General features: G+C 39.7%; 1 protein-coding gene across 1 annotated transcript in view; it reads left to right on the top strand.

Moving 5' to 3' along the window:
* GNA13 (G protein subunit alpha 13) overlaps positions 1–9,813 on the top strand; it is a 36,417-nt gene extending 26,604 nt beyond the window's left edge. Inside the window, exons 3-4 of the mRNA XM_014071481.2 lie at positions 3,948–3,998; positions 5,193–9,813. Of these exons, the coding sequence (XP_013926956.1) occupies positions 3,948–3,998; positions 5,193–5,765 (624 nt within the window). The 3' untranslated portion in view covers positions 5,766–9,813. The remainder of the gene's footprint in view (positions 1–3,947; positions 3,999–5,192) is intronic.
* The last annotated feature ends 8,099 nt before the right edge of the window (positions 9,814–17,912 follow it).

The raw sequence follows: 17,912 nt of genomic DNA, 5'->3' as shown, positions 1-17,912 counted from the left end.
ATTAGGAGACAGGTCTCAGCCATCTCATCAGTTCTCCCGTGTGGCAGAAATCAGTGCCTGACACACCATCCCATGGTCAGGCAATTCCTTAAGGGGGCCTCCAACCTCAGACCACCTACGGTACACAGGTACCCTTCCTGGGATTTACACAGGGTATTGGACGCTCTAACGGGTGCCCCATTTGAGCCATTACAAGCAGTTTCCCTTAAGTTCCTGACCCTGAAGGTGGCTTTCCTGGTGGCCATCACTTCCGCCAGGCGGATATCCGAACTGCAGGCGCTGTCCACCAGGGAGGATCTCTGTGTCTTCCACCAAGATAGGGCGGTGTTACGGCTGGATCCATCCTTCATTCCCAAGGTGTGCTCCTGCTTCCATCGAGCCCGGGAACTGATTTTGCCCAACTTCGGTCCAGATCCTTCTCACCCATTGGAGAGGAAGTGGCACACTCTGGACGTAAGGAGGGCTCTGAGGATTTTCCTCAGGAGAACCAGGCCAAACAGGAAATCCGAAGCCCTGTTTGTCTCCTTCCAACCAGGATCCCTGGGTAATAAGGTAACTTCCACCACTATCGGCAGGTGGCTGCGAACCTGCATTGCCACTGCTTACCAATCGCAGGGGTTACGGACACCAAATCATATCACAGCCCACTCCACACGGAGTGCAGCCACATCCACGGCCTGGGCCACACAAGCATCCCTGGCCGAAATCTGCAGGGCAGCCACGTGGGCTTCCCCCTCTCCCTTTGTTAGGAACTATAAGTTGGACTCCTTTGCCTCGGCAGAGGCCTCGTTCGGCCGCAGGGTGTTGCAGGCGGTTCACAGGGCAGGACCCGTGCCTCAACAGGCCTGAGTGGGGGACATATGGTCTCAGGGATCTCCCTCCCTAGGGACGTGCAGGCTTTGGTACGTCCCATCCTGGATACTCCTCCCCCCTCACTATGGAGAAAGGGCGTTGGTACTTACCTGATACGCCTCTTCTCATAGTGGGGGGAGGAGTATCCAGTCCCTCCCTGACTAGGTTTGTACAACTAAGTGTTATGTTCATTGTTATATTGTTATTGAATTATTGATGTTGAAGACAAAAAAAAAAAAAAAAAAAACACCTGAATCAAGAGTCTGGAGTGAATGATGCAACGAGTCGGAGAGAGCTTTTCGTCATAAAACTGGGCAGGCTCACCTCCAGGGGGCGGAGCCCAAAGAGCTTATCTGACTCAAACCAATCACGAGAGGATAAGGTCAAACCCATCCTGGATACTCCTCCCCCCACTATGAGAAGAGGCGTATCAGGTAAGTACCAACGCCCTTTTTGTCATTGTCTCTACTGACCCTTGAAGTGGGTGCAGATAACACTACTGGTAGTCCTCAACTTACAGTAATTTGTTTAGTGACCATTCAAAGTTATAACAGCACTGGAAAAATGACTTTTGACTGGTTTTCAACTAATACTGTTGCAGGATCCCCATGGTCACATGATGAGAATTCAGTTGCTTGGCAAATGGTTCATATTTATGACAATTGCGGTGTCCTGAGGTCAAGTGATCACCTTTTGCAATCTTCTGACAAGCAGTCAGTGGGAAAGTGTCTGTGATATGTATCTGATGTCCCAATCCCACTGTCCTGTCTCATTTAGAATCCACAATCCATTCCCCAAATGTGGAGGGGGGGGGGATTCTGCGAATGCCACTGGTTTTGCTGTCTCATTTAAATAAAGTTCTCTTGTACAGCTATTTCAGTGTTACTTTCATTCCAACACAAAATTTGGTTGTGTGTGCATTGATTGGAAAATTAATTTTTAATCATTTTATTTTCAAACAGTTGTTAAACAAGAAGTGTTTGTGAATATTTTTCAACCTTAAAATATAATTTTTGCCATTTTCTCACTTCCTTCTCCATTCAATGGCTCCAGTCAATGATAAGACAGAAATTGTGATTGATGCTTTATTGATCAATATATGTCTATGTGGAGGACTGGGTTGGGTGCATGGATAATAGGATGACAGAATCATTGAAAGAATAAAAAAACCCTGTTTTGTTTAGATTTGAAATAGCAATTTTGAAACAATATTTTGGATGATGATGATGATGATGATAATGGCAATAACAATAGGGGCAGCATACATAGAATTACTTCATCCAGTATTTTCCCATTTAAAACTTTGTAAGTTAGATTGGGTCAAAGCTATTGATTGGCCCAGTTAACAACCAAATTACTATGTTTGAGAAGAGTTTTAAACTTGTCTGTCTCCTGTCTTACCAGTATATCATATTGCCCCTCTATGTATTAAAATAGGAATTTTAATTTTAATTGTATACATCTTATCTTATATAAAGTCACCAAATGTGGGGCACGACTGAATAGTTAAAATGACAACATATATCTTATCAAGTTTCTACTTACACTATGCAATCAAAAGATATAAGCATTTTTTGATCTATGCTGATATTAAATATGGAGATAATCCCCTCATCATTTCATCACTCCATAGCAGATCTAAAAGTGAGTGTTGTAGAAACGTGGGAGACAGCAGATCAAGTGACAAATTGCTAAACTCAATTTATTAAAAAGTTTCAGGCAATCTTAGAAAGCCTCAAAAAACACAATGGGGTTTTTAAACTTGTAATTGTTAATTGATAAGATACTTGTAATCTGTCTCACAGGTAACTTGTATCTGCATAACCAACTTGTCTCTTCCTTTGTCCCACCCACCTCACCCCAATTTACCTCTTACACCAATCTAGCCACTGAATCTGATCAAATAAGTTGCAGCTTACAAAAAAGTATTACTTTTAATAATCTTCATTAGTGAGAGAAGATGCTAGCAGATTCCTGATTTTTGCAACCATAGACCAATAGCAGCATTCCTCTTAAAATATAATCATATGCTAAGAGCATAATATTGAAAGAGAGCTCTCGCTAGATGGTGCACAATGACCTGCACAATGGAAGTGATTCTACAGGTGAAACTTGAAAAATTTGAATATCGTGCAAAAGTTCATTTATTTCAGTAATGCAACTTAAAAGGTGAAATTAATATATTAGATAAGACTCATTACATGCAAAGCAAGATAGTTCAAGCTGTGATTTGTCATAATTGTGATGATTATGGCGTACAGCTCATGAAAACCCCAAATCTACCACCTCAGAAAATTAGAATATTACATGCAATCAATAAAACAAGGATTGTACATAGAATAATATCGGACCTCTGAAAAGTATAAGCATGTATATGTACTCAGTACTTGGTTTGGGCCCCTTTTGCAGCAATTACTGCCTCAGTGCGGCGTGGCATGGAAGCTATCAGCCTGTGGCACTGCTGAGGTGTTATGGAAGACCAGGATGCTTCAATAGCGGCATTCAGTTCTTCTGCATTGTTCGGTCTCATGTCTTTCATCTTTCTCTTGGCAATGCCCCATAGATTCTCTATGGGGTTCAGGTCAGGCGAGTTTGCTGGCCAATCAAGCACAGTAATCCCACAGTAATTGAACCAGGTTTTGGTTCTTTTGGCAGTGTGGGCAGCTGGAAAATGAAGTCAGCATCCCCATAAAGCTCATCTGTGGAAGGAAGCATGAAGTGCTCCAAAATCTCCTGGTAGACGGCTGCGTTGACCCTGGTCTTAATGAAGCACAGTGGTCCAAAGTCCTGTTGCTCCTTGGTCCAAAGTCCTCTTTTCTGATGAGAGCAACTTTTGCCAAAAGCACCAAAAACTGGTTCAATGACAGTGGGATTACTGTGCTTGATTTGCCTCTCCATTCTTCCTCCATACTCTGGGTCCTTGGTTTCCAAATGAGATGCAAAAGTATATTAAATATGAGTATTTAATTCATCTATAAAATATACTGAGAATTTGGTTGCAACTTTCTTGCACAAAATCTTTATTTTATATTAAATTGTTCTTTAAAAGCCTGTTTCAGAGCATAATTAATAATTGTATTTATCCTTTACTTTAGGGAGAATCTATAAAATATTTTCTGGACAATTTGGATAAACTTGGAGATGCAGTAAGTTTTATTTTTAAATTTGGTATTTGTATTACTATGAAATGCTAGAAGGAAATTTGTCTTATTTTTAGCTTCAGATAATATCAATAATAAGATGTAGCATCATTGCTAAACTATAATTACATTTAATTAATATTTGATTGCAAACTAAATGTTGTAGACCCTATGATGTTCTAAAATCCACAGTGTCAAACATTGATATTGTGTATTGATATTGTCTACTGTTTGCTGATTGCTCCAAAGCCACTTGAACTATAATTCTTGACCCACTTCTCATAGTTTAGTGGAAACCCATCCATCTATTTCCTAAGAGTTACTAATTTAGGGATTTAAAAAGACTATTGATTTTGATTAATGGATTCATTTTAGGTAGTATCCAGTTAGATATAATACCTGGCCATTCTCCAGTGTGCTGAGGAAAACACCTGACCATAAGACGCACCTAAGTTTAGAGGAGGAAAACAAGAAAAAAACATATCGGGCAGAGCCTGAGAGGACCACAGATAGGTGTCCTCTCATTTGCCAGCTCTGCCTATTGACTCCTGCACTTCAGAAAAGAGACAGAAGAGGCGGGCAATGACTAAGACAGAAGAGGTGAGGTTCAGCACTGTTAATGGACCCTGCCGCCGCGGCTCAGCTGCTATTCATCAAAGGGCCGGCATCAATGCACAGACATTTCCACCCACTTGGGGGGGGGGGGGGGAGAGCATCTTATGGAGTGAAAAATATGCTATATCTTTACCAGTTATCATTGGCAGGAAGGTCTGAAGCATGGAAATGAGGGTTCCAGTAGGTTCTGTGTTATTGATTAGTGTGCAAAAATGCCATTTGTTTATGTATACAATGCTTTTCTCAGTCAAATACGCTTATTAAAATATTATGGTAAGGAGACAAGGTTGAAGTAGATTACTCATTTGTCAATGAAATTGACATTATGTAAGGTTACACATTGCTTTACATTTTTACATTACTTGGTACCAACTTGCCTCAATAAAGCAGGAATCTAAAATAAAGAATTTCACTATTAGTTTGCTAAAAACTTAATTCTTACCACTATTTTAATTTTTGATATTGCATTTGATACAATCATTCTGTGGATGCTTAAAATGTAATCGTTTTTTCTCTTTTCAAATGTAAGATCATTTATTTTATTTTTCAGTAGTTGCATTAACAATTTAGATTATTTTCCCCCAGGATTATCTTCCTTCCCAGCAAGATATTCTGCTAGCACGAAGACCCACAAAAGGAATACACGAGTACGATTTTGAAATTAAAAATGTTCCCTTCAAGATGGTTGATGTGGGTGGCCAGAGGTCAGAAAGAAAACGTTGGTTTGAGTGCTTTGATAGTGTCACTTCAATATTATTCCTGGTTTCATCAAGTGAGTTTGATCAGGTACTTATGGAAGATCGGCTAACAAATCGTCTTACAGAATCTTTGAACATTTTTGAAACTATAGTCAACAATCGGGTTTTCAGCAATGTGTCCATCATTCTCTTTCTAAACAAGACAGACTTGCTTGAGGAAAAAGTGCAAAAAGTGAGCATCAGAGACTATTTCTCAGAGTTTGAAGGGGACCCTCACAACTTAACAGATGTCCAAAAATACCTGGTGGATTGTTTTCGCACCAAACGTCGGGACCAGCAACAGAAGCCCTTATACCACCATTTCACCACTGCTATTAATACAGAAAATATTCGTCTGGTATTCCGTGATGTCAAAGATACCATCCTTCATGACAACCTCAAACAGCTCATGCTACAGTGATGTTGAAAAGACTGATTTCTGTTAATAGTTTACAGCAGGAGCTTAAAAAGTAAACCTGGTCTTGTCAGACCTCATGATGTGTGGGTAAAAGCTGCTGCTGTTCTTATTGCCAATTTTTCTTAAAATCAAAATCTCTTCCTGTTCATTATTTTGAATCAGTTGTAACCTTTAATAGACTTTTTTAAAGCTAACTCCAGGTTTTAAATTATTCTGTCTTTTTCAACTATAAAGTCTAAACTATTAACTTGTAGATATGAGCTTGAATGAAATTATTTGGAAACATGCAAAGTTCTTTCAACTGGTTGGATTTTAAGAATGCTATTGAAGAGTTTTCCTGACTTAGACAACCACCACCAATTGTTTTATATGGTAAATGGCTTTGCTTTGTCAAATAATTAACCTTTATTTCAAGTTTACAAATGCACTTCTACTTCCATGCCAATAGAAAGTGTTTTTAGATGGTACCAGAAAAAAACAAAAGTTGCCACTGAGTATTTCAGTCAAAATGAATCATACATAGGAATTCTTGGTCTTGTTTGGTTTTTGCTAGATCATATAGTTTGACAAAACCCCATGATTTTACAATTTGGGCCTCAGCTAACTTAAACCAAAAAGCTGTGTCCTGCAGTTTTGAGAGTCCTTCTCAGTTGCCATGAATAAGCCATTGTCTGAGAACACTCCTTTTTTTCATTTACTAAGATATTGTGAATTGGATAATGGTGGAAGCCAAACACAAAATTTGTTTTTCCCAAACAGTAATTCAATTTATAGATGTCAAATCTAGCTTATTAAAGAAAGCTAACACACTGAGTATATACAGCTGTAGTTGACAGTAGTGGCCATTATATTAACTAAAAAAACCTAAAATTGAATCAAAGTGTAAAGCAGCTGAATGATATTAGAGAAATGACACCTTAAAAGGGGTAAAATTAAAAAAAATATTCCACCTTTTGGCTAAGTTACACATGTTGAAGACTTAATTTTGCAATGAAATAATCAGTAAAAATAATAGCTTTGTTGATGCTTTGGTACTGGTCAAAAGCCAGTGTTATCTGTTATTCTGAATATCTTTAATTATACATTTTATTCTAGGTTTTACCATATTGAGCTTTAAAGAGGATATTTACAAAAGGGATTGACACCTGGGTTCTAATGTTTAATGCAATAAAATATATTTGCTTTCCTTAAGAACAAAAACAATTAGCAATTTTCCCTTCTTTGTTTCATTTGTTACACAAGCCAAATCTAGTCATTGTTCTAAAAGGAACCCAACTACTCTGTAATTTTTATAAAAGGAAATCAATGTTTTTATATTTTGGAAAAATAAATTTTGCCATTCGTTAGATTAGGATAATTAAGTCTTTGTGCCAATTGAATGCTTGAGTAATAATTGGCCTAGTCCAGTACCGGTAAATGGTTAACTGATGCAGTATCTTATAATCTAAAGTGCCTCTTGGTTGTTGTTTCTTAAACTAATAGTGGCCTTACAGTGAATACCAGTTTAGCTGGTTGTAGGAAAAGAGCTTCAAAATCATAACAGACAATAGAGTGCAAATAAATGATCATTGCATTTTTGCTAGAGTACAAAGCCAACATAATCAGAACCTTCAGTATTCTAGGGTGAAACAAAATGAGGGAATGCCATTCATTCTTTACTGGTATTTAGAATGCTACCAGCACTGTTAAAAAGAGGGAAGTGAATGGTTTTTTGCAAGACCTTTTAAACCTAGACTTTAAAAGTACTTTTATCTAGCAGTTAAAACCATCAGAAGTTGAAATAAAACTATACATACAAAAATGAAATATAAATTTTACAACTCTGCTTACAGAGTATTGTTTGGAGCAGGGGTGTCAAACTGGCGGCCTGTGGGCCAGATGCATCACACACAGGCTACACCCATCCAGGCTGACGGCAATGTGACGCGGCGAGTTTGACATCCGGGGTTTAGCGTATCCATTTTCCTTTGTACTCCCAAAAAATCACTTTTAGAGGACAGTAAGAAAATTTGTTAAGGTAATATTTCATTCTGGAAATAAAATTCCAGAATAAAATATAATAGAACACGTTAACGTAAGTGATCATTATACTCTCAATATATTTCATGCAAATGGGCTTACATGTATTTTAAGTAGCTATAAGGGACTTCAATTTTAATTATAGGAGATGCTGGTTTTTCCCTTCTTCCACAGATCTGCTTCTCTCCCCATTAGTCATATATACAAAATTTGAGAGTGGCAGAATTGGTAGGAAAAGTAATCCAGAGATAGAGTTAGTTAAGTAGTTCTTTTCCCAGGCATTTCTCCCTCAATTTATTGTGGACTTTTTTGCTTTTTTAAAAAAGAATTATTGGAAAGATAAACTGTTGTGCCAATTTTTGATAACTGAAATGCTGGCAGAGCGCTTGGGCCCACAGATACCCCCGACAGGAGTGATGTCAAGTCCCCCCCCCCCAGGTCAAATACAATCCTGATGCAGCCAAGGAAATCGAGTTTGACACCCCTGCTCAAGTTCATCGCTGGTTTTTTTCTTTCTTTTTCCTCTTTTTCTATTACTATGGACTCTAAACATTGTTGGGTACGGATTTTAATGTCCTCTTTGAGGTATCTGGTTATTTTTAAATATAATTTTTAATGTGTTATAATGGTCTAAAATAAAACAGGAGTTAAAAAAATCTTGCTAACAAGAGTGGCTTAATTTTCTCAAGTACAATTCTTTGTTGCCAGAGGCCTTCATATAAACATTTTTTACAAACGTTTTTAAATATTCTTTTTATTTGGTGCAATTGTTTTTCAAATTCATGAGGACTTTTTAAAAAGTATCTAAATTACTTTGATTTTGACTTCAAAACCACTGGCCTTTTTGTATTTTGTATTTTTTATAAAATTCAGTATTTTAAAATCTAAATGCAGAGGTATTTAAGTTCTTGCATACTTAATTTCCTTAAACTTTAACCAGGTCATTTTTTTTAAAATAAACACAGTTTTTAGCCTTGTGCCTTATTTTGTAGAAACTCAATGTAGAAAACCATTTCTAAAGGCTTGAGAAATCCTCTATTTTCTCACTGTGAAATAGGTGAAAATACAGAATAGAACGGAGCTTTGTCTCATTCCCAATTTCCTGTACTGATAATGCCAAAGAGTAGTTCGAATATAACATTGAGAAAACAAAGAAATTGGAAGGATCATCCTGATGCTCTGTGACCATAGTCTGGCAGATGCTTTTCTCTCAAGTTAAATTTGACTCTGTTTTGAACAGAACTGGACGTTCATTGTATTTCTACAAATGTTGCTGAACTGCAACTGCAGTTATTCTTCCTAACTGGTTATGTCAGCTTGCATTGCTAAAAACTAACATTCAACTTTAGACAACTATACATTGCCTGGCCCTATTTTAAAGGATAAATTTAAATTGAAATAACAGCAACAAATTTCTTCTTAAGCTGTTGGTTAGGTTTTGTGTGTATTATGATCATCGGTTCAAAAAGCAGTTAAGAACTTCTGATCAATGGTACCACAACTTAAGTCTTATTTTAAAATCTAGTTAAAATATACAGCACTGTAATAGTGTCCTTGGCAGTTTTGTTTATCTTATACCTGAAAGCAGGTGATTGGCAATTATTTAACACTGCTTTCACTTTCTTCAACAGCAGCAACAGGTTATGTATTATAAAGTCGTTTGTAAAACATTTTGTAATGACCCCACAGAATCCTTAATGAAACCATGATTTGTATTACTTTTGTATAAATGAGGGATATGTTTTATGACTATACTTTTGAAATATGTGTATCTTCTGTAACTTTCTAGGGAAGAAGAGAATCTACTACTTTGTAAATTCGCCCCACCCATCCCTTTTTGTCCATGGTTGGCAATAAATTATTTCTAAAGAAAGTCTTCAAATGTATCATTTAAAATGGTTTGATTACTAAAAGATGAAACTTTCATTTAGTTGTACATTGCTCTTTGTACATAATTTGCAAGTGTTCAAGCCATTAATACTGCCTTGTGTAAAGTAAATTACTGACAGTAAATAAACAATATACATCCTCATGAAGCCTGTATTTTTGTACTTTAGAAGTGTTCTTAATTAGTTTTCTGTACAATCATGTTTGACTACCTAGATTTAAGTAAACTTTAATTAAGCTATCCACTAACATTGATTTTAGTTTTGTGGTATATTTTAGTGTTTTTGCAAAGATTAAGGAATCAACTTAGCATAATTCACAGGTAAAAAATACTGTGTTGATGTAACTGCAGGGTGGATTTGATTTAAATCAAGTCAATTTATATTATGATTTAAATCACTAGTAAAAAGACTTGATTTAAATCAACTTGATTTAAATTATAATTTTTAAGAACAACTGTCATCTCTGTCCCGCAGCGGGTCCTCCTCTGACCTGCTGCTGACTCACCAACAGTCCCATTCACTTTAATGGGTTGGCTAGTGATGCAGCAGTGACCCAACAAGATGAGGGACGTTGCAGGCAGCAGGTGACTGGATGTCCACTAACAGGAGCTGCCATGATGGATTTGAAATGACAGGTGCTCTTTAATATTATATTTATAAGCTGCTTAGAAGGTTTCACTTTCATTTTTACTGCTTGCCCTTCCTCCTCACACTTATTGTCTGGTAGTACAGATGGAATTATCTTCAAACAATCATACAGTTTGTAGAGTACATAGATTTGCAAAACAATGAGATAAAGGAACATTCCTGAACATTGTTTTATGATTTATCTCATGTTTATTGTGGAATTGTGTGAAAGCATCAATGCAGTGCATGTTATCTCAGGTTGCAGAGCTTGGATTCATTGAATGAATTTACCAAAAATGTAAATATTGCAGAATATACAGCTTCATGCTACATAATTAAGCTCCATTTCATGCTGAATAAACTAAATTATTAATGTATCTAAATAGAAAACTATCTTTAGAGATTTTTACTCCAAAAGCATTTTATTAAAGTAAATTTGAAATAAATAAAAATCTCATTTAAATTTTAAAAATCCATTTTAAAAAAACCATCAATTTTTATCTACCCTGGTTAACTGAAGGAAGTTAGCATTTCATACAAAGAACAATTAACACTTTCTATGCTAAGTGCTTAACTAAAGAAGAGCATCAAAACTACAACCGTCCTCAATTATTATTTTTCTGCTCAAAATAAGCCATTGTTTTCAATCTTTCTTGAACCTTGTGTTTAAATGCCCTGATTCACAAACTAAGACATGAATAAACAACTGCTATTTGGGTTCTTGCAACATGGTAATCCACAAGAAGCAAACCATATTTTTATGTTAACTGATTTATGAACCAAGTTAAAAGTTTTCAAGTGTATTATCTTGTCCTAAAAAGGAATTTGAGCACAATATGAACAGAATATATTAGGAAACAGATTTTGATCTTTTATGCAATGCCATATATGTGATTGATCTTGTTATTTCTCCATAGTGAGGGGAGGAGTATCCAGGATGGGTTGACCTTGTCCTCTCATTGATTGGGCTGAGTCAGATAAGCTCTTTGGGCCACGCCCTGGTCACCAGGTACCACCCAGTTATCGACTCAGCTCCTCAACGGGCGGCTGATCATCCTAAGCTCCTGAAAATTTTTAAAGAAAGGATTGGACTTGATTGCATTCGCTGCCTCCCTGCCTGAGTGGGTAACTGGCTCTTGGCTGATTCCCTGGCCAGGAAGAGAGAGAGCACGCGCAGCAAGCCCTTCAGGGCAACGTGCAGCCCAGGTCATAAAGAGAGACCTAGGGCACTAATTGAGACTACGAGTGAGGGGACGCTCCCCTGGAAGCCCCGGGAAGGTAGTCACGTCAGAGAGGCTCAGCTGGCACCGGAGCGTTCTGCCGCTCCCCTCCCCAGGGTGGTCAAGCGGCAAACCGTGGCATTTTTAAATGCAGCGGAGCGCCCGCGCCTGCTTGCAAGTGCCAGAGAGAGATAACAGCCTGCAGGAGCTCACAAAGCTCGGAAGAGCGGAGGAAGTGAGAGAGAGAGCTCTCCAACGGCATCGGAAGCCACACGGCAGCCCCAAAGGCACAAGCCGCTTCTACGTGTTCCCAGGGAGGAGGAACTTTTTGAATTTGGAGTCAGTGGCCATTTTGGAACCACGTGATCCAAGATGGCGGCACCCAGCAGCACAGAGGATGCCAGCAAGACTCAAGCCTCCAGCCCCACCGGAGGAGCAGAGGAGCAGCTAACCAGGCCAGAGACTGCTATAGAGGCTGCTAAGGGAAGAGGAGGAAGCAAGGCAAAGGCAAAGAGAAAGCACGTCTCCTCCAAGGAGGCCAAAGAGACAGGCTGCAGCTCCAAGTCCCCAAAGCCTGGCTCCAAATACTAAAGGCAGAGGCACCGAGCCTTGGAGCGCATTTGCCACAAGGCCAGCAGCAAGAGGGCTACCTGTGGCCAGGAACCTGAGGAAGGATTTCCAAGGATTCTTTCTCCTGGCAGGACTGCTGATGGGGACTCCCCCACACACAGGTGAGGATTCCCTTTGATACTTTGGGCATCTCGGGGGCTGCACAAGGATGGCAATCACCCCCACGCCCCACAGCAGCAGGACCCTCGCCACAGCCCTTCCTGTCCACACCTGCTGGCACAGGGGCGGGAATATCACCCACATCAGGGATGCCCAACTTCCAGGATATGATGATGCGGGCCTTCCAGCAATGCATGGCAGCAACCTTTCAAGCAGCCACAGATGCAGACCCAAGCACCCCCTGTGCCTAGGGTCTCAGAAGGGCTAGAGACTCAGGAAGATTTTCCAGAATCATCTGCCTCCTTCCAGGGGGACAGTGATTTGGATTCCAAAGAGGGCAAAATCAGAGAGGATAGACTCTCTGAGGACGAAGGCATGCCTCCTCCAAAACCTACCTTCTCTGGATTGTTCCAGCCCTCTTTGTACAAATCCCTTCTGTTCAAGGCCAAGACATCTGCCAAGCTTGGCAACAGGCCAACAGAAGCTCCGGTACAACCCCAGGGGTTTTCAGCAGAAAACATTTTCTAGGAGCAGGCCATCAAGGCAAACACGGTGCCCACACCCAAGTCTTTCCTAGACATGATCAAGCGGCAATGGGCCTCTCCCAAGGCAGGACTCATGCCCACTTCCACAGACAAGACCTTCAATGTGGACAGGGACATGGCCCAGGTGCTTTCACAACCCACCCTCAACATGTCTGTCATGGCCATGCATACGCCTACTAACATGCCAGGGGAACCAGAGGATGCCCTGAAGGCAGAAAAAAAAAAAAGGTGACCTCACCTTACAGAGGACGCATCAAGCAGCGGCCTGGGCAGTGAGAGTAGCCATCACTGCCTCCTTCTTCAACCGGTCTTCTCTGCTGTGGCTGCAAGACCTGCAGCAGCGAATTCCCATTTCAGATGGCAGGGCCCACCAATACATCAACAAGCTGGTGGCCGCCACCCAATTCTCCTCAGATGCTACCTAGCTGCAGCCAGGTTTGCCTCCAGAGTGATTGCCTCATCTGTGGCATCTTGCAGGCTGTTTTGGATGAAGCAGTAGCAAGGGGAAGTATGCCACAAATGGCGCCTGGCATCAGCCCCCTTCATGGGAGAATCCCTCTTTGGAGCAGCCCTCGACCCATTCCTGGTAGAGAACAAGGACAAATGGAAGGTGCTCCCCACGGTTTACAAGAAGTCCAACTTCAGGGCAGCGCCATACCCTAGACGCCCCAACTCCCAGGGGCAGGATTTCAGGTCCTCCTTCCAGGGTCAGGATTCCTTCAGGGGGTCAGAGTTTGGGTACTCGGGCCCCAGGCAGTATCAGGGAGGCTTTTCATCCAGTGAGATACCCAGCAGAGGGCAGAAGGGTGCCGTTTCCGCAAGAACTAGACCTAGACCTAGCTCACCTCCCATTGGGGGGTGCTTGGCGTACTTCACCATCCACTGGGACTTAACCTCCTCTGATAAGTGGGTCTAGAACACCATTCGATATGGTCTCTCACTCGAGTTCCTCTCCAACCCCCCGAGTTCCTTTCGGAGCTGCCCTGTCTCAAGGAACCCGACCCGGAGGTTGCTGATGTAGGAAGCCATCCATCCCCAGCAATCTCCAAGGGCGAGATCTTCAGAACGCCAGACAGGGTGACGGTAACAACGGACGCAAGCCTGTTCGGATGGGGCGCCTATCTGCAGGCTCAGATGGTGCAAGGACAATGGAACCAGGTGGAACTGACTCACAACATAAACTGGTTGGAGCTCAGGACGGTCTGCTGGGCCCTCCTTCAATTTCGTCACCTTGTCAGGGGCAGCCACATCTTAGTCCTCACAGACAACATTACCACCAAGGCTCGTATAAACAGACCGGGGGGGGACGGGGACCAGATCGAGAGTCCTCATGAAAGAGGCCAACGACTGGGACAATACCAACGCCCTTTCTACTACCTAGAAGCCTTGTCTGTGTTAAGCAAAATTTCTCAAGTTTTCCTTTCTTTAAAAGTAACTTAGATTACATAATGACACAACAAATGGAAACATCTCAAATTCCAGCCAAAATGACTGAAGCAAGCTTATTTGAAGGCCAACCTCCAGCCAACAAAAAAAATCCACCAATCTTTTTTGACTTTTAAAACTTACTGGCTTTAAATTTGTTTGTATTATTTTTTATCCAACTACTTATATCTACAAATACTTAAAATTTCTAATTAAGGCAAATAATGGAAATACAATAGTATTCATTACCTACAAGAGACTTAAATGAATAACATAATTTAGTAGCCAAACCTTAGTACCTAAAGCAGAACAACATATTCCTCTTTTCCTTAACATTTTCTTTCATGTTAACAAATAATTGTGCATCAATCTCTACAGAATTGTAAATAAGAGAAGCTGCTTTTCTTGCCACTTTTCCTAGGCTAAAGCAACTAAGATACCTTCATTGACTCTTAATGTCAGTCTTGCTTAAAAACTGAGCCATTCAGGAAAGGTATTATGTTGTACAGGTAGTCCTCAACTTACAACAGTCCACTTAGTGACCATTCAAAGTTACAACAGCACTGAAAAAAGTGACTTATGACCATTTTTCATACTTATGATGGTTACAGCATTGCCATGCTCATGCGATCAAAATTCAGATATTTGGCAACTGATTCATATTTATGACGGTCACAGTATCCCCGGGGTTATGCGATCCCCTTTCATGACTGTCTAATAAGCAAAGTCAATGGGGAAGCCAGAGTCATTTAGATACTGTTACTAATTTAACTACTGCAGTTTTTCACTTAACTGTGGCAAGAAAGTTCATTAAAATGGAGCAAAATTCATTTAACAAATGCTTAGCCACAAAAAAACTTGGGCTTAATTGTGATCGTAAGTCAAGGACTACCTATATATCAGTTGTTTTATTAGCTCCAAGAGTGGAGGTTTGGCCTTTTTTCCCTATGTATCACATTGTACTAACTAAGCAAACTCAATTTAAAATATCATTGTTTTAATGTGAACATAAAATCTCTTGCTTTCCTTTTCTGAATGTATAGTATATCACAAGAAACAATTTTGTAATGACGAGCATTCTAGGAATACTGAATATATTGCTTGCAATATTACAAGCTGATTTGATATTTATTCTGCTGTTAGAAATAATATGCACTCACCTGTTACATATCTGTCAACCCTTGGCGGCTTACATGGTATATGATAGAGCAAAACATTTAAAACACCTAGGATACTATATATTAAAATAGCTATAGAGACAAGCAACAATCATGGAACCCTCAAATAAGAAATATTAACAGCAAGTAAAAATACAAAAAAGTAAAACATAAATTAATAATTTTAACTATGAAGTATAAATATAAATTATATATGTGTGTGTGTGTATAGTTATATAGTTATATATAGTTATAAGATTATTATACTATTGGTATAACTACACTTATATTATGAATAACATTGCTGATACGTTCTCTTACAAACTTTTAGATGGCTTTGTCTGACCAAAAACAAACATGGAGTATATATTTTGTGGTTTTGTAATATTCCAACAGATGATTGATGTAAAAGTCTGACAGGATCAGTATTACAACAACATACAAAAACAAACATGAGGAACTGTTGAATACTGTAACAATTTCAAAGGACTTTGTTCCATACTTATGTGGCTGCATCTAATGATCATACATTAATACATTCATTTCTGTTTCCAAAAGCTGATGTTCTAATGAATATGAATGAAGTCTTATATAAAATTCCAAATACTCTAGTATTCATCCATATGCCCCCATTCTTGCACTGTACACAAACTAAACTGGGGCAGTTATTCCCAGATTTGGCAATCAAAATATTGAAATTATGTCATTGGTTATCAATTGTAGTGGGAAGCGCCCTCATTATATTCTCTTACAATTATAATCAATTTGCTATGCTGCTTTGAAGCTAAGCAAAATTCTGTTTGTATCAATCATGTGAAAACCTTAGCTCCCAATGTAATATATTATGCTATTGTCAGCTGTACTGGTCAGCTCTGTTCAGGAACATCCAGCAGCGAGGATTATTTTCACACAATATTGGAAAGATTAAGACACACCCCAAGATGAAGAGATAATTAAGAAGATATTATCAGGAACAACTAGCACATATGTGCGAGGGGAACCTTTACCTTAATGTAACTAATAGAAAATTAATAAAATCGATTAAGAAAAAAACCCTTAGTTGCCCAATGTAATATATTATGCTTTTGTCAGCTATACTGGTCAGCTTTGTTCAGGAACATCCATTCCTCACTAAGTACAGATAGTCCTCCCACTCACAACCATAGGAGTGCTGCAATGGTCATAAGTGTGAAAAATGATTTTAAGAAAAAAAATTCAGTGCTGTTATAGCCAGTCACTAAACAAATGGTCATAAATCAAGGACTATCTGTATGTGCGCTAAATACTACTAATTCCAATGCTTGGGTTGATTTACAGAACCAAAACCAGTGGCTTAGTTCACACAATAGGGGATTCAAGGATAAAACAAAGAACGATTACTGGAATGGAATATGTCTAGTCTTATGAAAAGAAGTACCTGGGGGGACATGATAGCAGTGTTCCAATATCTCAGGGGCTGCCACAAAGAAGAGGGAGTCAAGCTATTCTCCAAAGCACCCGAGGGCAGGAGAAGAAGCAATGGGTGGAAACCAATCAAGGAGAGAAGCAACTTAGAACTAAGGAGAAATTTCCTGACAGTTAATTAATCAGTGGAACAATTTGCCTCCACAAGTTGTTCATGATCCAACACTGGATGTTTTTAAGAAGAGACCATTTGTCTGAAGTGTTGTAAGCAGAGGGTTGGACTAGAAGACCTCCAAGGTCCCTTCGAACTCTGTTATTTTACAACAGACTGAGCCACAAAGTAAACAGCCAGTGTTAAGCTCAGCATACTGTGTAGAAACTCACCACTGTTTACTACTATGTGCAGTCTGAGTCTGACCAAAATAATTTTGGCAATAGGAGCCTAGCCCCATTCCTGCCTTCTACAGTTCACTGCATAAGCAGCCACATGTTGCACTTTTGCATCTAGGGAGAAACATCCCTGCCTATGTGTGCATACAGAAGCATTCGCGTTCTATAGAAAGGCTTTCCTGTATCCGGGGGGGGGGGGGGGGTGCACGCAGCAAAGCTTTCATTTACAGAGCTGTCCATGGAGATTCTCAATCATCCAGGTCACCTTTTGAAAAAGCACCTTTGGGACATTTATAGCGCTATTCACACTAAAATTTGCAGCCGACTCCCAACAACTTTTGGCGGGATACTACTCCTTGGGGGGAGGGGGCGAGTGTAATGTCGAAACACTTTCTTCATTCCTTCAGAGATGCTGGCTACATTTCTTAATTGTGTTCTTAATTGCAGCTTATCGATTTCATGTAATTTTTTGGATTCAAGGAAGCCCTGGGCTACTTGTTTTTTTTGTTTAAACCCACTGGGCACACCCAGCTCCCAGGATTAGTTTATGAATCCGCATCGTGAACATGTACAAAACTGGGTTAATTTACTAAACCAGGAGTCCCCAAACTTGGCAACTTTAAGATTTGTGGACTTCAACTCCCAGAAGTCCACAAGTCTTAAAGTTGCCAAATTTGAAGACCTCTTTGTAACTAAACCTTCAGCGACACTTCGCCTCTAACGGCACAAGGAGCGCCTCGCGCGT

The sequence above is a fragment of the Thamnophis sirtalis genome, unplaced genomic scaffold (assembly GCF_051295495.1).
Source record: "Thamnophis sirtalis isolate CommonGarterSnake01/CBP01778 unplaced genomic scaffold, rThaSir2_p1.2 scaffold_3, whole genome shotgun sequence".
NCBI classification, from domain to species: Eukaryota; Metazoa; Chordata; class Lepidosauria; order Squamata; family Natricidae; genus Thamnophis; species Thamnophis sirtalis.
Note: the sequence above shows the minus strand (reverse complement) of the source record. Positions and strands in the feature narration are given on the sequence as shown.